This window comes from Vicia villosa, linkage group LG3 (assembly GCF_029867415.1).
Source record: "Vicia villosa cultivar HV-30 ecotype Madison, WI linkage group LG3, Vvil1.0, whole genome shotgun sequence".
NCBI classification, from domain to species: Eukaryota; Viridiplantae; Streptophyta; class Magnoliopsida; order Fabales; family Fabaceae; genus Vicia; species Vicia villosa.
The window spans coordinates 131,497,428-131,514,885 of record NC_081182.1 but is presented as its reverse complement, the minus strand read 5'-3'; the positions used below and the strand labels follow the sequence as shown (position 1 = coordinate 131,514,885).

The 17,458-nt window shown below is 33.2% G+C and overlaps 1 protein-coding gene across 1 annotated transcript; it reads right to left on the bottom strand.

Annotated features, from left to right (window-relative positions):
* Positions 1-13,814: 13,814 nt before the first annotated feature.
* LOC131658977 (protein MAIN-LIKE 2-like) lies at positions 13,815-14,903 on the bottom strand. Its single transcript, XM_058928223.1, has one exon. It carries the CDS (start codon positions 14,901-14,903, stop codon positions 13,815-13,817), a length of 1,089 nt encoding a protein of 362 aa, XP_058784206.1.
* Between the last annotated feature and the right edge of the window lie 2,555 nt (positions 14,904-17,458).

The following is a 17,458-nucleotide window of genomic DNA, read 5'->3' as shown; positions in this document are numbered from 1 at the left end:
AAGGTGCATTCTACTATGTTGTTTATCACTATTATTACTGGATTTCATTCTTGATAGAGTTTTTCTTTCATTTTGTGTCTATATGAGATGGTATTGTAGTTTTCATTCCAAGCTAGCTTTATAAAAAGAGCAATATAGTATGAGTGATGAAAAGTCATTGAATATGTTAGTCTATTTTTCTTTATCAAGAAAGACAAATATAGGTGTGAGCAAACTTAGGCTGTTTCTGGAAGAAATACTACAAAAGAGGTTTATTTGCAATAGAATATATCAAAACCCATCATTTTTTATATTTAAATTCTAAGCTAAATCTGACAAATCAGTTACAGCTAAACAATGATTTTTTTCATATCAAGTTGAGTATTTGGATTCTCTTAATTCTTTTGTTTATTTACTTCATCAATTTTGGCTGTGTAATGACTAAGATTATTTCATTTAAAAGTATTTGTTCATTAGCTGGAAAAATGAGGACTAAGCTTTGACTTTGTAAAAAAAAAAAGCTTTGACTTTGTCTTGCCAATTAACAGTTGGCTTCATACAATCCTTACAACATGTACTTCTTATGTACTACAAGTAATTTATATGTTATTCTGAAAGGTCACTTTTTAATAAACCTCCTGTTATATAGCACAAAGGATAATGACTTTATTAAATGAAGTTTGACAAATAAATAAGTGATATTGAGGATATAGTGCAAGGAATTGGAGGATATAGTTCAGGATATTGAGGAAATAGTAAAAGCTTTGTATAAATGTTTAATTGATGTTAGGATGACTCTTCTGGAAATTCTTTCACACCACTAAATTCTTTAGATCTGGTTCATTAGAATAGGTAGCTAGAAAGTTTGGCTAATTAGGACAGTCACTGCATAAATGATGTATAGAGTTCAAAAAGAAAAGGTTACTTTTGATATATTGATTTTTTGAGATATTTGTGAGTATAAATATATTTATATATACTTCACTAGTATCAGTTCAAATACTACTAGGTATTTTTACTCTTATGTCTCTAGTTATTTTTACTCTTATGTCTCTAGTTATTTTTACTCTTATGTCTCTAGTTATTTTTAGTTTTTGTCATGTTCTCCTCATAATACTCAAATGTCTATGTTGATGTAAAACTTGTTTCTTTCATAAAGGGAATACTGGGAATGAGACAATTCAAGAAATATTTATGGTTCTTTGTAACTGAAAAAGTTCAGCCTTTGTGGCAATTTTATGAGCCATACTAGCTAAGCTATCCATTTGAACTCATATTCCGAATTAACATATATGGTTAATTGAAAGTGGAGTATCAATTATGACCATGCTCCACCAAAAGGGAAATGAATTTAAAAAAGATATGCATATGCTGGAATGGAAAGGTTCATATACTTTTAAGCACTAGATGCATGTCAAGACTAAACCAACTTAACAAATTCCAACCAAAATGCAATAGTTTGGTCCAGTAAATTCTGCTTAATCTTAATCAATTAAATGCAACTTTATCACATTCCTGTTAATGTTATCACATGACAGAATAAGCAATATAATTTGTGGTTGGGTGGGTGGAGTGAGGAAGTGCAAAATATAATGCTTAATAATCACTACCAAATATATACATGTATCTATAGCTCAACATTGTTGATTTCTCATCTTTCTTTCCTATGGGTGTGTTATTGTTGTTACTTTCTCTATTGGTTGCTTTCCTAAGCTTGAATGTAGTTGAGAGCCGAAAAACACCGGCTGAGGAGCACTATGTTGAGTACTGTGTTGTGAGCTGTAGAGCTTACAGTGCCTCAGTGACAGAGTTTGGAGCTGTTGGCGATGGACAAACTTCGAACACATGAGCCTTTCAGATGGAGGTAGATCATCTGAGTCAGTACTCGTCATGCTTCAATTGAATATACCGCTCTGGTAATATTTCATCCTATCTAATTTCTTCAAACATAGTATCCTACTATTGAATTTCATCCTATCTAATTTTTGACCTTGAGACACATGGCTTCCCATGCTTCAATTGATTTCAGTTTTCGGTATTAGGCTTATGCACAGGCAGCACTGCTTTTTGGAAGGGCTCCATCTAAGTATCTTAATATTAAAACATTCTTTTTAAAAGTTTTTTTTATGCTTTATTGGATGAAACATTCTCCATCTAAATTTCTCTATGTGGTTGGTGATTTTCCAGGCTCATGTATTCTCTGCAGGATGTGCAACTTTTCTAGCAAACTATCACGTACCGTCTTGTAAGGATATGAAAATTTTCCTGATATCATGCTTTCTAACCTTGTTCTAGATTCATGTTTTTGTATCTTCTCATGATTCTCATTTTATTCTTTTATTTTATATACTAGTGTAGCAAAATTTTCAACTCATGGACATGTGTTTATATAAAAATAAAACTCAATATTAATTTTAATTTTAAAATAAAATCAAGTTTGAAATAAAAAGACAATTGTATGCAAGACTTTACAACCATATCTAGTGTGAATATTTTTAATTAAGTTCATACTTAAAGGGTGGGCTTCTAATTCCAATGAGATTCAATATTTTTAATAATTTCTTGTGTCTTGTTTTTTTTCATACAGATAACAATTGCTTCTCCAGAGCGTGGTATTTTGGCCATGGATGAATCCAATGCTACATGTGGAAAGCGGTTGGATTCAATTGGACTAGAGAACACCGAAGCTTAACCGTCAAGCATGGCGTAAAATTATATATGAAGAAAGTGTTATGATTTAGTTAAAATATAATTTTTATATGAATGATTTTATAATACTTGAAATATTATGACTCGACATGATTTTGTATACTTTTTGGTTAATATTAAAAATATTTTGACTTAGTTAAAATATGATTTTTATGTGTATGATTTTATAGTATTTGCAATATTATGACTGAAAATAAAATATAACTAAATGGTGTATATGAAATAGGGTGTAAATAGATTTAAATAGGGTGTAATTATGAACATATCTATACCCGATTTTTATAAAAATGGGGTGTAATTAAGAACGTATTTACACCCGATTTTTTTTTAAAACTGGGTGTAATTAAAAATGTAATTACACCCGATTTTTATTAAAATAGGGTGTAATTAAGAACGTATCTACACCCGATTTTTATTAAAATAGAGTGTAATTAAAAACGTAATTACGCTCAATTACACCTGATTTTTATTAAAATAGGGTGTAATTAAAAACGTAATTACGCCCAATTACACCCGATTTTTATTAAAATAGGGTGTAATTAAAAACGTAATTATGCCCAATTACACCCGATTTTTGTTAAAATGGGGAGTAATTAAGAACGTATTTATGCCCAATTACACCCGATTTTTGTTAAAATGGGGAGTAATTAAGAACGTATTTACACCTGATTTACACTCGTTTTAAACGGGTGTAAATTCGTTAGACATTTCTCACCCGGTGGATATACACCCGATTTTTATTAAAAATAATGGGTGTAAATTTAATAAAAAACGGGTGTAAATTAACATTTTTGTACTAGTGACATTAGCTCTGACTTCTCCATTGCACCGAGGAGGTATGTAGGCACAAAGCTTCACGCTTTGCCGAGCTTATTTTAAAATAAAATAAACCCTTTTTAGCACACACGACACAGATTTTCAAAAAGGTTCCTGTGGAATACCACAGATATGAGGGGTGCTTAAAACCTTCCCCTCATATAATCAACACCCGAACCTGAGTTCTCTTTCTTGTTTTAAAAACAAAACTTTGGGTTTTTCGTTCTTTTCCCTTTTCCTTTGAAAAAATAAAGCGCGGTGGCGATTTCAAACGATATATTGATTCGAGTCAATCCCATGGCTTCGATATTAGATTTTCCCCGCTACAAGATGAACTTGTGTCTTAAGTGGTAATAACATCACAAGGTACGTATTTCCTAGAAGAAGGACTAGGAATATACATTAGGAGTTTGAAAAAGCAACATTATTGTCTAAAGTGGCAGTTCAGGCATAATGTGGATTAGAATGGGCAGGTTCTGATATGGATGTTAGTAATGTGTTATGGAAATACATAATTACTTTCATGATGAAGACTTTACTTAGTGAAGATGATTATGAAGACAAAAGTTCTATGATCTGATCAACACAGCTAAGGATAAAGAAGAATCTCTTTTGTTCAAGGAGTATGTTAATCAATGTGTGAGATTGAAAAACACCTTATCAAGAAGGATTTCAAAGTGTCTTAAGCAGACCATGATCTGATTCAAACATGGTAAGGTTATGCTCAACAAAATTCAAGGAGTGGCAGTTCTGTTTGTTGAGATTGTGGAAACCTCTCTGTGTGTGCTTCTAGTATCAAGAGGTCAGATGTTGATCGTTTTTAAAAGAGATAAGTTCTTAGGCAAGGGTCTATTAAAAAAAGGGGATGAAACTTGTGGAGAATACTGGTAGTTCAAATATCAGACACAATGTTATGACATTCTACTTCTGGTGTAAGTATTTATTGTGAAGAACAAATTTGCTATAGTGAGTGTGTTCAACAAGATTGTTGAATATAGGGTGCGGCTCTTGAAGATATGAAGATGCGTATTATATTTTCCATTCATCGTTTCAAGCTTAATCCGTTGGGGAAGCTCAGACTATCTCAGATAGGGGGGGTAACTTCTTTTGTCAAGAAAAATTCTTGGTTAAAAATACTTTTACATCATGAAGAAAATGTGATTCTTTTGTCAGTTATTTGTGAATGGTTCAAGATAACCATGTGCAACTAGTAACCACGATTCCTTTTCAACACTAATGAGGTAGATGTATCTAACAGTCTCAAGGTGTTCAGTACAACAGAAGTCTATGTCTATGACGAGTGAGTAAGTAGGGAGTTTGTTAATTGATCCAAATGATGCTCAGTCTTAATCTTTTACGAATTCTAGAGCTATGTACTTGAAGGAAAGAAAAGAGACAATGTCTAACATAATGTCATGACATGTTAAAAGACATTGAATCTTCAAAGTCAAACAAGGAAATCTGAATTGAAGTATATCTACACATCAGCGGTCGGTGTAAAATACAATCAATGACTATGCATCCACTGGTAATTCAAGATAACTCCTATCAGAAAAACAGTCAAAAACTGCTTTGGAAAGAGTAATTGCTTTTGGAACTGTTTCCTAATTAATCGTTTGACCATTTAACAAGACCAAAGACCATCCTTATTTCCTATAATCTCCATTGGGTATATAATAGCATCTCCGTGAATTGCAGAAATCATACTCTCTCAAAATTTCATTTGTGTACGTTCTTGTGAGTCGAGTCTGGGTTTGGTATTGTGATGGGTTACTATACCAAAACCTCCTCAGAAAAATAAAAACACGAGCTGGGGATGTTGATGGTCTCTACCATGGGTTTTTCTGCAATAACTACAAAGATGTTCCACTATATACAACCTTCAGTATAGGAATCATTTTCGTTGTGATTTGTGATCTGAGTTATGAACACAATTGTGATTTGTGTTCTGAGTTACTAGGACTGGTGGATAGTTTTCACTCAAGTCCTCTCTCGAGGTCTAAGCTAGGATTCGGTTTCTGGTACAAGACTAAGTAAGGGGTCCCTTATGCCACCATTGGTCCTCCAAGACAAAGGTCTTCTCACATCATCTTCCTCGTGAACATCAGTGTTGCATGAAGGTGTTCCAGTGCATATTATGACATCGGTCTAGTCTTTGTCATATTATGTCTAAAAAGGGGGAGAGAATATCATCTTCTGATTTTGCTACTGTAAAAAGAAACAAAGGAGTTTATAGCAGACTGAAGATGTTATGATGTGGTTCAAGTCTTGAAGAACAGAAGGTAAACAACCCAATTCTGAGAATGTAAATTCTGTTCTTCCTTGGTGTCTTGAAGTATTTATGTTTTGCTTCACTTTTAATGAATGTTTAGTTTTAGCCAAAATATGCCAAAGGGGGAGATTGTTAGTGCTTTTATTGCCTGACTGACATCTATGTTTGGCTAAAACATAATGGCAATAAAACATAATACAACTGTGAATCTTGCAAGTGTAAAATGAACAAAACAGGTACAAGAAAGATGTTACATGGAATGTCATGACATCAACTCATGACATCGCGCCTGCAGAACTGGAAGAAAGATTCAGTTTGTATTCAACAGATACAAAATATTCTATGTGAATATTATGTAATCCTATGTGGCTGTTAGAAAACGACATCGTGGCTGAATTTGTATAAGTATTTGAAGAAAACGCGTTAGAAAACAAAGGAGTTTATCTGATTCTGGAGAATGAACTAATTAACCGTCAAACGCTCATAAAGACATTGTTGTTGCAGAAGAAGGAAATTAGAAAGAGCAATGCAATTTTTAATCCTATCATTTTATTGAACACAATAATTTATGAATGTGAATATTTATGTCTTGAAATATTCCTAAGTTTAATGTGAAATTCTCTTACATATTGTTAACAAACTTACACTAATAACTCCATACAAGACCATGAAAAAGAAGAAACCAAAGGGACTATCATCTAAAGTTAACAAAATTAAATATACTTCCTCCCTGTAAATAACAAAATGAAAAAGAGGAAAAAAAAGTGAAAAGAAACTATCATCTAAAGTTAACAATTGAAAACAAAATAATGAATTGAAAATTCCAAGGTGAATCAATTAGTTAAAATTAAAAAACAACCTACATAATAATAAATTGAAATTCCAAGGTTTCATCCCCTTCGTTCATTAACTCATCCTTCCACACTTCAAATTCAATACCTTCACTCATCTCATTCGAAAACCAACATTCAACATCGTTACCACTTGGCACATTCAATGTCGCTAACACAAGCACAAATTTAAACTCACAAATTAAACATAACATCATTCACACAATGTATTGAATTTGAATCAAAAACAAAAATACAAATGGTTCAATATTTCTTTTTCTTTTTAAGCAAAGTAAATATATTAAATAAACAAGTCCAAATAAAACACACTAGTGGAAAAATAGATAATTTTAACATTTACACCCAATATATTAAAAATGGGTGTAAATAAGAAATTCGATAGCAATTTTGTAAATAAAATATCATTTTAAGTATAAGCACGTGATAATTTACACCCTATTTTTTAAAAACGGGTGTAAATTAAAAATATTATTGTACTCAGATCTCAAATACTCCCGTTAAATTTAATATGGGTGTAAATTTAAATGGACTAAAAAAATTATTTAATTTTATAACTCAAAATATTAATCTATTTCATTGAAACCCTTATTGTATAACATGTATTGTTATAATAGATATGAAGTATAGTTATCTCTTATCATAAGTTTCCTACTAATCATTTATTATGAAACTTAACACATAATATGGAAAAGAAACAGAGAATAATAATAATAAGTTACCAACAACGCGCAACTTCAACAAACGTGAAAACGGAAAAGCGATTCTTGCTCCTCTTAAAAGTGCTTATCTAACGTTCTTTTCAATCTCTTCCTCGACCAAATTCAATCCGTGGCAGAGCATGGTGATTAATGTAACAAGCAAATGTGAACGAAGCAAATTGAATTTGGTGCGGATCAAGACAACCCTTCAGGTATTGACATTACAACGGGAGACGGACAAGGTAAAGGTAAAAAATTAGTGTGGGGTTATGTAGGATTAAGATTGTTAAAGCTTTAACTTTTTCATCTATCAATGTCGCTTGCAAAACCAAACATCATTGTGTAACTTAGTGAAATATTTTGAGTTGTTTTCAACAACATGGAGGATTAAAATTATACCAACAAATTGGAGATAACTTTCAGATTTCCAATGAAGTTTTCTGATTGAAACTGTACTGTCTCATTTTCAGAGAGGTGGAGGCAGGGTTGATGGAATACAAAGATATTATAAGTAGTGTTCATCCCTTGAAGCAACACTTCCGTAGGTGGGCCTCTACTGACTAAAGTGGTGGATATTGAGGCGTCTTCGTCCCATTTAGAAATTGTTCTTCCTTTAGAAGAAGCTATTGGGCCGGGAGGCAAAGCCCAAGGACCGAAATTTAGAAGGAAAAAAGGGATTGGAGAAATCTACGAGAGTGTCAAAATTCCGTGTGTGCCTTCGTATTTTTCAGCATTGGCCCAATCTTTCAGAAACCCTATTCCATCCCTCCCTCTTGAAGATTATCATGTTTCTCATGTGTCTAATTCGTTTTCAATTTCTAAGTCTGGAAATTCTTTTGACTCTAGCCATGGAGCTGATTCTGTAACTGATTCTGAGGTAATTCAAGGTAATAGAAGAGTTTTGAGGATGGAGGAGAAGGTCCCGTCGTTAGTATAGAAATCAATTAAAGAAATGGGAATAGAAGGAGAAGAAGACGATGAAGTTTTCGAAGGGATTGTCCGCGATTTGGAAGACAGGGAACGGAAGAAGAAAAGTAGGAGCAAGGCGCTATCAGAACTGGTACCATGAATATTGGAACCTTCAATATTAGAGGGGGCGGCAACTCCATTAAAAGGAGGCGCATTGGGCACATTTTATCTAAGGAGAAGGTGGATTTATGCTTTATTCAAGAAACAAAATTAACAAAGATGGAGAATTCATTAGCTGCTAGCTTCTGGGGATCTGGAGATTGTGACTGGTCGGTATCAGATTCTGAAGGAAGATCTGGGGGGATGGTAACAATTTGGAAGAAGGACGTGATCAATCCGGTTTTCAGCTTTAAAGAGAAAGGTTTTCTGGGTCTGAATGCGGAGTGGCAAGGTAAGAATATGTATTTTATTAACATCTACTCGTCTTGTTGCCTTGAAGAAAAGAGGATGTTGTGGAAATGCCTACTGGATTGGAAACAGAAACTGCCAGCAGGGGAGTGGATTATTGGGGGAGACTTCAACTCTGTGAAGAACAAGGAGGAAAGTTCAGGGAAGAGTGAGAGAAATCCTAGGGAAATGGAAGATTTGGGGAAGTTTATGGACTTTATGGAGGTGGTGGATATTCCTTTGATAAAGAATAAGTTTACTTGGATTAGTGCAAATGGCAAAACCAGGAGCAGGCTCGACAGAATTCTGTTATCTGCTGGTGTAATTGATTTGTGGAATGTGGTGGCTCAAGAGTGTGGTAAGAGGGATATCTCAGACCATAGGCCTATATGGTTGAAGTCTAGCAAGCTTGATTGGGGTCCCAAACCCTTTAAGGTGTTAAACTGTTGGTTTGAACATAAGGAATTTCTTGGTTTCGTAAAGGAGCAGTGGGACAATTTTGATATTCAGGGCAGCAGGGCTTTTGTTCTCAAGGAGAAATTAAGAAGGCTTAGAGACAAGTTGAGGTGGTGGAATAAGAACATTTTTGGTTGGGTTGATTTGAAAATTGAAGAAGAAGTGGATGAAATGGATAAGATAGAAGATGACGATTGTTTTGCAAACAATCAACTAAACCAAGAGTTGCTGGATAGAAGGAATGAAGTGCATAGGGCTATGTGGAATAATCTCAATTTGAAAGAGAGTATTTTAAAACAGAAAGCAAGGCAGAGGTGGGTGGCAGAAGGAGATAGAAACTCAAAGTTTTTCCATGCTATGCTTAAAGCTAGGACTAGGAAAAATCAGGTGGTAGCGGTTCTATCCGAACATGGTCTGGTGGAGGATGTGGAAGGTATTAAAAGGGTGGCAAGAGAGCACTTTGAAGCAAGGTTCAAAAGCCAAGATCAGGTTCGACCTTTACTGAATGGGGTGGAAGCTTTTGCGTCTTTGGTGAGAAAATCGACTAGTATAGGTGGGTTTTCAGGTTTCAAGATTAACGAGGAGGTGACCTATGACTTGATGCAATTCACGGACGACACAATTATTGTGGGTGAAGGATCATGGAGGAATTTGTGGGCAATAAAATCAATCCTGCGAGGTTTCGAAATGATCTCTGGCCTTAAGGTGAACATGGGGAAGAGTAATCTGTATGGAATAGGACTAGAGAAGTCGTTTATATTGGCAGCTAGTCAGTTTCTAATGTGCAAGATTGGAAAGTTCCCGTTTAAGTTTTTGGGGGTTATGGTGGGAGGTAATCATAGGCGTATTTCTTTTTGGAATCCTATCCTGGCTGCCATGAAAGCAAAACTGTCCCCGTGGATTGGTCGACTGATATCCATAGGTGGAAGGATTACTTTGATCAAATCGGTTCTAACTAATATCCCGCTGTACTACTTATCTTTTTTTAAAGTTCCATCCTTGGTGCTGAAGGAGTTTAACAGAATTCAGAGGAAATTTTTGTGGAATCATAAACCGAATAGGCTAGGAATGTGTTGGGTCAGTTGGAGTAAGATGTGTAAGCATCAAAGTGATGGTGGATTAGGTCTCAAGGATTTGGCCAAGTTCAATGAAGCGTTGCTTGCAAAGTGGTTATGGAGGTTCCTGAATGATTTTGATGCAAATTGGATTGGTGTCTTGGAAGCTAGATATGGAGCTTTGTGGGAGAGACTTGTGCTAATTAAGTGTCCTGGTAGAAGAAGCAAGGAATCACTTTGGTGGAAGGATTTATTGAAGATTGCTGACTCGGCAGAGGTAAATTGTTTTTTCAATTGCGTATCTTTTAAGTTGGGAGAAGGTTCTTTAATTCCTTTTTGGAGTAGACGATGGATAGGTCATAAAACCTTGTGTGAGGTGTATCCAAACCTATTTTTATCTATTGATAATGTTGATGTCTGTGTTAATGAGATGGGTGTTTGGGAAGAGGACTGTTGGAGGTGGGAGATTAATACAGGCATGGCAGTGCTAAGTCATGCTGCTGCGAGTGAAAAGAGAGAGTTATTGGAGATCTTGGTAGGATGCACTCCCATTAGAGGTGTGCGTGATTCGGTGGTGTGGGCTAAGGGGGGATCAGGTATATTCTCGGTAAACTCTTTGTATTTGGAACTGTTAAAGGTAGAAGAGGCGGATTCGGAGGATGTTATCACCTTGGAGGCCTTAAGGATGATTTGGAAGGCAAGGGTTCCTTCTAAAGTAAAATTTTTTGCTTGGCGCATGTTACTTAATAGACTGCCAACAAGGGAGCTGTTGGTTGACAAAGGAATTGTGCAGGAGGACACTGAGAGTGTGTGTGTATTCTGTTTGATGCATTTGGAGGAGAGGAACCACTTATTCCTCTCTTGTCCTATGATCACAAAGGTTTGGGATTTGATGTACCAATGGTTGGGAATTAGTTGTCCGCTTCGAAACGACTGTGCTCCACATTTTTCTGGTTTGATGCTTGTGTTGCAGGGGTCATGTAACGTATACAGAGCTGCAACATTCTGGCTTGGTACCTGTTGGTGCATGTGGAATCATAGGAACGACATTATTTTTAAGAATGGTATTCTTGACGTAGACGAAGTTGTCCACAAGATAAAATTGTATTCTTGGTGGTGGTTGGGAATCGGTTCGAAGAAGAAAGTCCTATGTAACTGGTAAGAATGGTTTCATACACCCTTAGAGTATTGCTCTTAGTCTCTAAATATTGCTGGGTTTGAATTTTTGTAGGGTGATTTGTTAGTTGATTATGCTCTCTTGAGTTCTGTGTGTAATTTTCCCAGTTTATATATATGCATATCATGGCTTATTAAAAAAAAAACATTTCTCTATGGGAAATTTGGAAAAGAAAGTTATTTTTGTCACTGTTATCACTGATCTTAGTATCTGCCATCCTACTTGGTAACGTCATGCTTCTTTGTAGCTTGTTAATTTTCTTGCTTTAAAATCAATTATTTAATGTGTTAACTTTTTACAGGTTTCATCCTTGGGTGAATAGATGTTACTGCTCTTCACAAGAGGGACTTCCGGCGGTTTTTGTCAAGGTATTAAGCATATTGAAGATGTAAGCTCTATTTTGATCTCTTTGATGGAACATTGGAATTGAGTTAGTTTTTTATTGTAGGCTCAACTAAAAGAAGAACTTAAGATGGATTCTGACTTACCGACGATTTTGCTGATGGGAGGTGAGACGATTTTGCTAATGGGGGGTGGGAAAGGAATGGGTCCTGTCAAGAAAACTGCAAAGGCTCTTGCATAATTACTCTACGATAAAGAAACCGAGACACCGATAGGGCAGATTGTAGTCATTTGTGGTCGTAATAAGAATTTAGTATCAGGCAGATTGTAGTCATTTGTAGTCGTAATAAGAATTGAGTAGCTTCCGTGAAACTGATCGGACAGATTTTGTATACTTTTTGGTAAATATGAAAAATATTTTGACTTAATACATGAAATATGATTTTATGTATGAATTTATAGTATTTGAAATATTATGACTTCTTAGTACATAAAATACTAAGAAATGTGATAACTAAAATAGAGTTTAATGTAGCATATGAAATGAAATAGGGTGTAAATGGTATTAAATATAATATAATAAAATAGAGTGTAAATTTATTCATTCATAAAGGATATAAATTATATATAAAAAGGGTGTAACTAAAAACGTATTTACGCCCAATTTTTATTAAAAAGCATGTAAATTAACATGTATTTACATCCAATTTTTATTAAAATAGGGTGTAAATTAACATGTATTTACACCCGATTTTTATTAAAATAGGGTGTAATTAAGAACGTATTTACATCCGACTTTTATTAAAATAGGGTTTAACTAAGACCGTATTTACACCCGATTTTTATTAAAATAGGGTGTAATTAAGAACGTATTTACACCCGATTTTTATTAAAATACGGTGTAACCTAGAACGTATTTACACCGTATTTTATTAAAAAAGGGTGTAACGTAAAAAGTATTTACACCCATTTTTTATTAAAAAAGGGTGTAACATAGCATGTATTTACACCCGTTTTTAAACAGGTGTAAATTCGTTAGACATTTCTCACCCGATGAATATACACTTGATTTTTTTTAATAAAAAATGAGTAAATTTAATAAAAAACTGGTGTAAATTAAACTTTTTTTTGTACTAGTGACACAAAGTATGATAGACTCAGAGAAAAGTAGTTCACAATCTACAAATGTAAAATAAAATAAAAAATCTATTTTAAGAAAATGATAATGATGGAAGTTTTTGATTCCTTTGAACATTGATGAGTAGTTATCTTAACTCTTCATCTATGTTCTCGCTCAAAGCCATTAACCGTAAGATTTCTTTCTATTATGTTGCAAGATACAAGAGTTGTTATTGATTCTTTATGTTTGGCGATTTTAAATAAACAACAACTCCATTATATTTTTTCTTCAACCGACTCGCTAGCTTCTGCTTGAGAAGTCATATTAGAGCGAAAACCAGATATTTCTGCACATATGTTTCATCATTGTTGTATGAAGAGATTTTTTTCTGATAGAAAATCGTTTGCATATTGCTTCCTTCCTCCCATTATGATTTTCAAAGTTTTAAATTAAAAGTATGATAAAAACTACATAAATTTTTTTTATCTAATTTAAAAGTTTCAATAAAAGTCAGAGCATATAAATTACATATTATAAAATACTAAAAACTCATAACATATATAATTTAATAATAACTAAATAAATAAAATATTTTCTAATATTGTTTGGCAAATAAATTTAAGTTCTGTAGTACATCCAATAATATAATTTTTATCTATTTATAAATATATCACTTCCTTTTAACTCCCTTTTAATCAAATCAAACAAGAGAATATACATCTATTTATAAATATATCACTTCCTTTTAAGAAATGTTTTTTTGAATATTCACATAATTTAAATTTAATAAAACCACTGCAGCTTTCATTCACCTTCAAAATACATCAGCTTTAAAGAAGAAATAACTAGTATTTGATACCATAAAGCAATACTTAAACTCTGTGCTACTACATTAATAGGAAATTTAAATACTCTTTATTATCAATACAAGTTCTTCATTAATGCAAATCTATGACAAAATCACTAACGTCATTCTTGGATAGTTAATGAATTGAAAAATGACCCCTTTCATTAGAACATTCCATTTCATGTTTCTCAACCTTCATTCTCTTGTTATCTCCTTCCTCGCTAGATTTTGATTGATTCCACCAAGGATTATAACATTTACATACATCTCTCTCATTATAAACCTCAACAGATGGTGAATTCTCATACGGTTGCCACAAAAAACCATTTACAAATCCGGCAATATCCAAGTCATTTTTCAAGTTTTTATTTTTTAATACTTTAACTCCACTCCATCTAGCTACCTTTGGTAAACCATGCCATATTGTATAAGGACGAGGATTAAGAGCTAAAAACCTCTCTAAAGCCCATATTTGAATCAATTGAAAAGGAGCCCAAATAGTTACTCGTAAACTCTTCATGGTCATTGTGGCATTTTTTGTAATGACGCTATTAAGTAAATTTAAATCCCTATAAATACTAGCTAAAACAGCAGGAGCAAGAGCTATTCTATTTCCATTAGCTAAATGTATTGCAGTAGGAATTACACTTTTCAAAATAGTATCATAAGCATCTGCAGGAAGAACAAACCTTGATAACCAATAAACCAGAAAAGCTTCATGCTCCACTTTGCTTTCAGTCTCCATAAAATACATCATCCATGCTCTTTGATTTACTTTTTTAGCTTTAGACTTATTAAACATTCTTCTTGCTTCCATTAATTCTTCTTCTACTTTTACTTGTTCACTGTCCATAAGAGGAATTGAAACAGAACAACCCACAAGTGAGTAACCAAAACAAACCTTCGTGTCTTCCAATGTTATTGTTGATTCTCCCCATGGGAAACTAAATGTATTTGTGTTGGAACACCATCTAGCAGCAAGTTCAAGAATCAAGTCATCATCCCTTTTGATTTCATATGTAGAAGCTTTGATTGCATGATATATTCCGGTTTGAATCCATAAATATTCAAACTTTGGTTGTAACTTTTTGACCCATTTTTTCCATTCTTTTGTGGGAGGTCTCCATCCATTGTACCTAGTTTCTTGTGGCAGCTTAATGGCAGTTTCAGAGGATGATGGCGAAAGCAAGAGTTCTTCTCTAGCTTCTATCATGTTGTCAGCCATTATTTGAATAGTAAATGACACAAAATTTGAAGCTTTTCTTTTTCCGATAAATGAAGTGAAAGTTGAAAGTTGAAGTGTGAATTATATAAATTTTTAATAGGTCTTTGTTAATTCTTTAAACATATTATTGATTATTCATGTAATTTTTTTTTATTTTTAACCATTATTGTTAAAGTTATATTTCTTTTAATTGGTATTTTTTATTTTATTTTTGGTTATTCTTTAAATATATTTTATATAGTTCATGTTAAAAAAATTTAATCATTTTTGGTAATAATTTAATATTTTTCTACTTGGTCTTAGGTTTTTTTTGGTATTTCTATAAATATATATTCTATGGTTAATGTAATATTATTTTTTAATCATTTTTGAAAAATTTATATACTTTTTTATTCGAACTTTGTTGACTTTTTTTTGGTAATTCTTAAAATATATTTTCTACAGTTCAAGTAATACTTTTTAATTTTAATCATTTTTGTCAATATTAATTATATTTGATTTGATATTTGTTATTTTTAGTATTTATGTGAATATATTTTCTCTAGTTCATGTAATATATTCTATTTTAAATAATTTTTGTAAAAATTATATGTTATTCTATCTGGTCTATAATGAGTTTTTTGTCATTATTTAAATATATTTATTATTAAAATATATGAGATATTTGATTTATATAAATAAAAGAAAAATTAGGAATGTGTTCATTATTAATTAAGAATGTCATATACATTTATTTCATAAAATAAATTTGTTAATTTATAGTTGTGTTTAATTTTATCTAAATATAATAATATTAGAGAAAAAATATATAAAATTAAGAATGTAATTTTGCTCTTATACTTGTTGAACAATTAACCAACACTCCAACATCTTCACAGAAACTATCTTCATATTTATACACTCTAACATTTTCATAGAAACTATCTTCATATTCTTATATGATGGACTTTGAAGAATGTCGCACGCTCGCGAAAAATGAACAACAGAGTCGCCACTAACATATCTATCCTAAAAGGAAAGGAACGCCAGCAAACCTAAAACGAATAAGAACAAGGTCTTTCGACCAGAGAACTAGGTACGGGAGTCGGTTACGCAAGGGGAAGGTTCTGAGGTTTTTGTGTGACTTTGTTCTTCTTGCTTCAAGATTAGTCTTTGAAAGACTTTGCAAATGGATAGAAGTAGAACAACATTGTCTTTGCTGATCTTCATACTCTTTTAATCCCCCTAAGATATACAACTTTAGGACACCTTTGATGTTCGTCGTTGAAGTTCCCTTCTTTTGGAATTTGCCACCGTTTCCAAGTTTTAGAAACCCCAGTTTGCTTGCTACACAAGATTCAGATTGCCACACTCTGCAACTTGAAATAGAAGAAACTATGATTGTATAACCATAAATTGATCTTCAATATACACGTTTGAGTTGTTTTATACAGACATTGCAAATATCCAGCTCCCATCAAGATATTTAACAGAATCAGTATGCTACATCAGAGACTCTTACCTTCTTCTTTGATGTGTGAAGATAATTGAGAACTCATGGCTAGAAGAACTTCTTCTCAGTCCAGCATCCAGGTTCTAAACCTAATAAGTACTAAGTCTCCCGTCAAATTACTTACCACCTTTTCAGTTAGAATATGCTACTCACACTAGGTCATTCCGACTTATTACCTCTTCACATTTATACTTTTCTCGGCAAATAAACACAAAAGAACTGAAGATCTTGAGATGATGTTGTAACATCAGATATGACATCATCCTTTATGGTTATTGGTTCACATCTTTAATGTCAAATTGACAATACTCGGGGTAATAACAGAATAATCCAATTATCAGCAATATCCAGACATGTCAAGGGATAAAGTAACCAACATCTCAATAAGCTTTTCTTCAGACTTTCATTATGATTTTGAGATGGTGGATGCCATAGTCTGTACCTATAGAGGAGATTCCCTCAGTTAGGTTTTTGGAACAGACTTAGTTATAGCATGACACTAATTTAGTCAGGTTCATCTGACTTCCTTGATTTCAAATAAACTACCCTTTCTGGATAACAACTAGGGCAGTACACATTCTTGACCATATTTCACTGTGATAGAGACACAATATTCAACTCCAACAACTGTTCTTTGGTTAAGAATACTTATCTGGTTTCGTTGATCAGAGGAAACTCCCAGATAAAGGCTCTTAAATTCACATAAAGGATCAGAAAGGAATACCTTCATGAGTTTTCTTAGTAGCACTATGCCCATGTTAATCGTGTCCTGGTTAACTTAGTCAGATGTCTCCTCTTCCAGACCAGGAGTAGGTTCCAAACCAATGTTCTCACACTACATTAGTTTAGCACCAGAACATCTGTTCTTTAGCTGGTAGCTACATACTAGTTCTTAATGTCCTGACATCTAGTATGACATTTGGTCCTCCTTCTAGGAACACTCAGCCTTGAAATTTTCAAGGTACACATTTGCAGATAATTATGAATATCATTGATCAGTTGACATTCATTAGCTCTAATAAATCATGTCATTATGAGTGGACTTGAGAGATTCCTCAAGTAT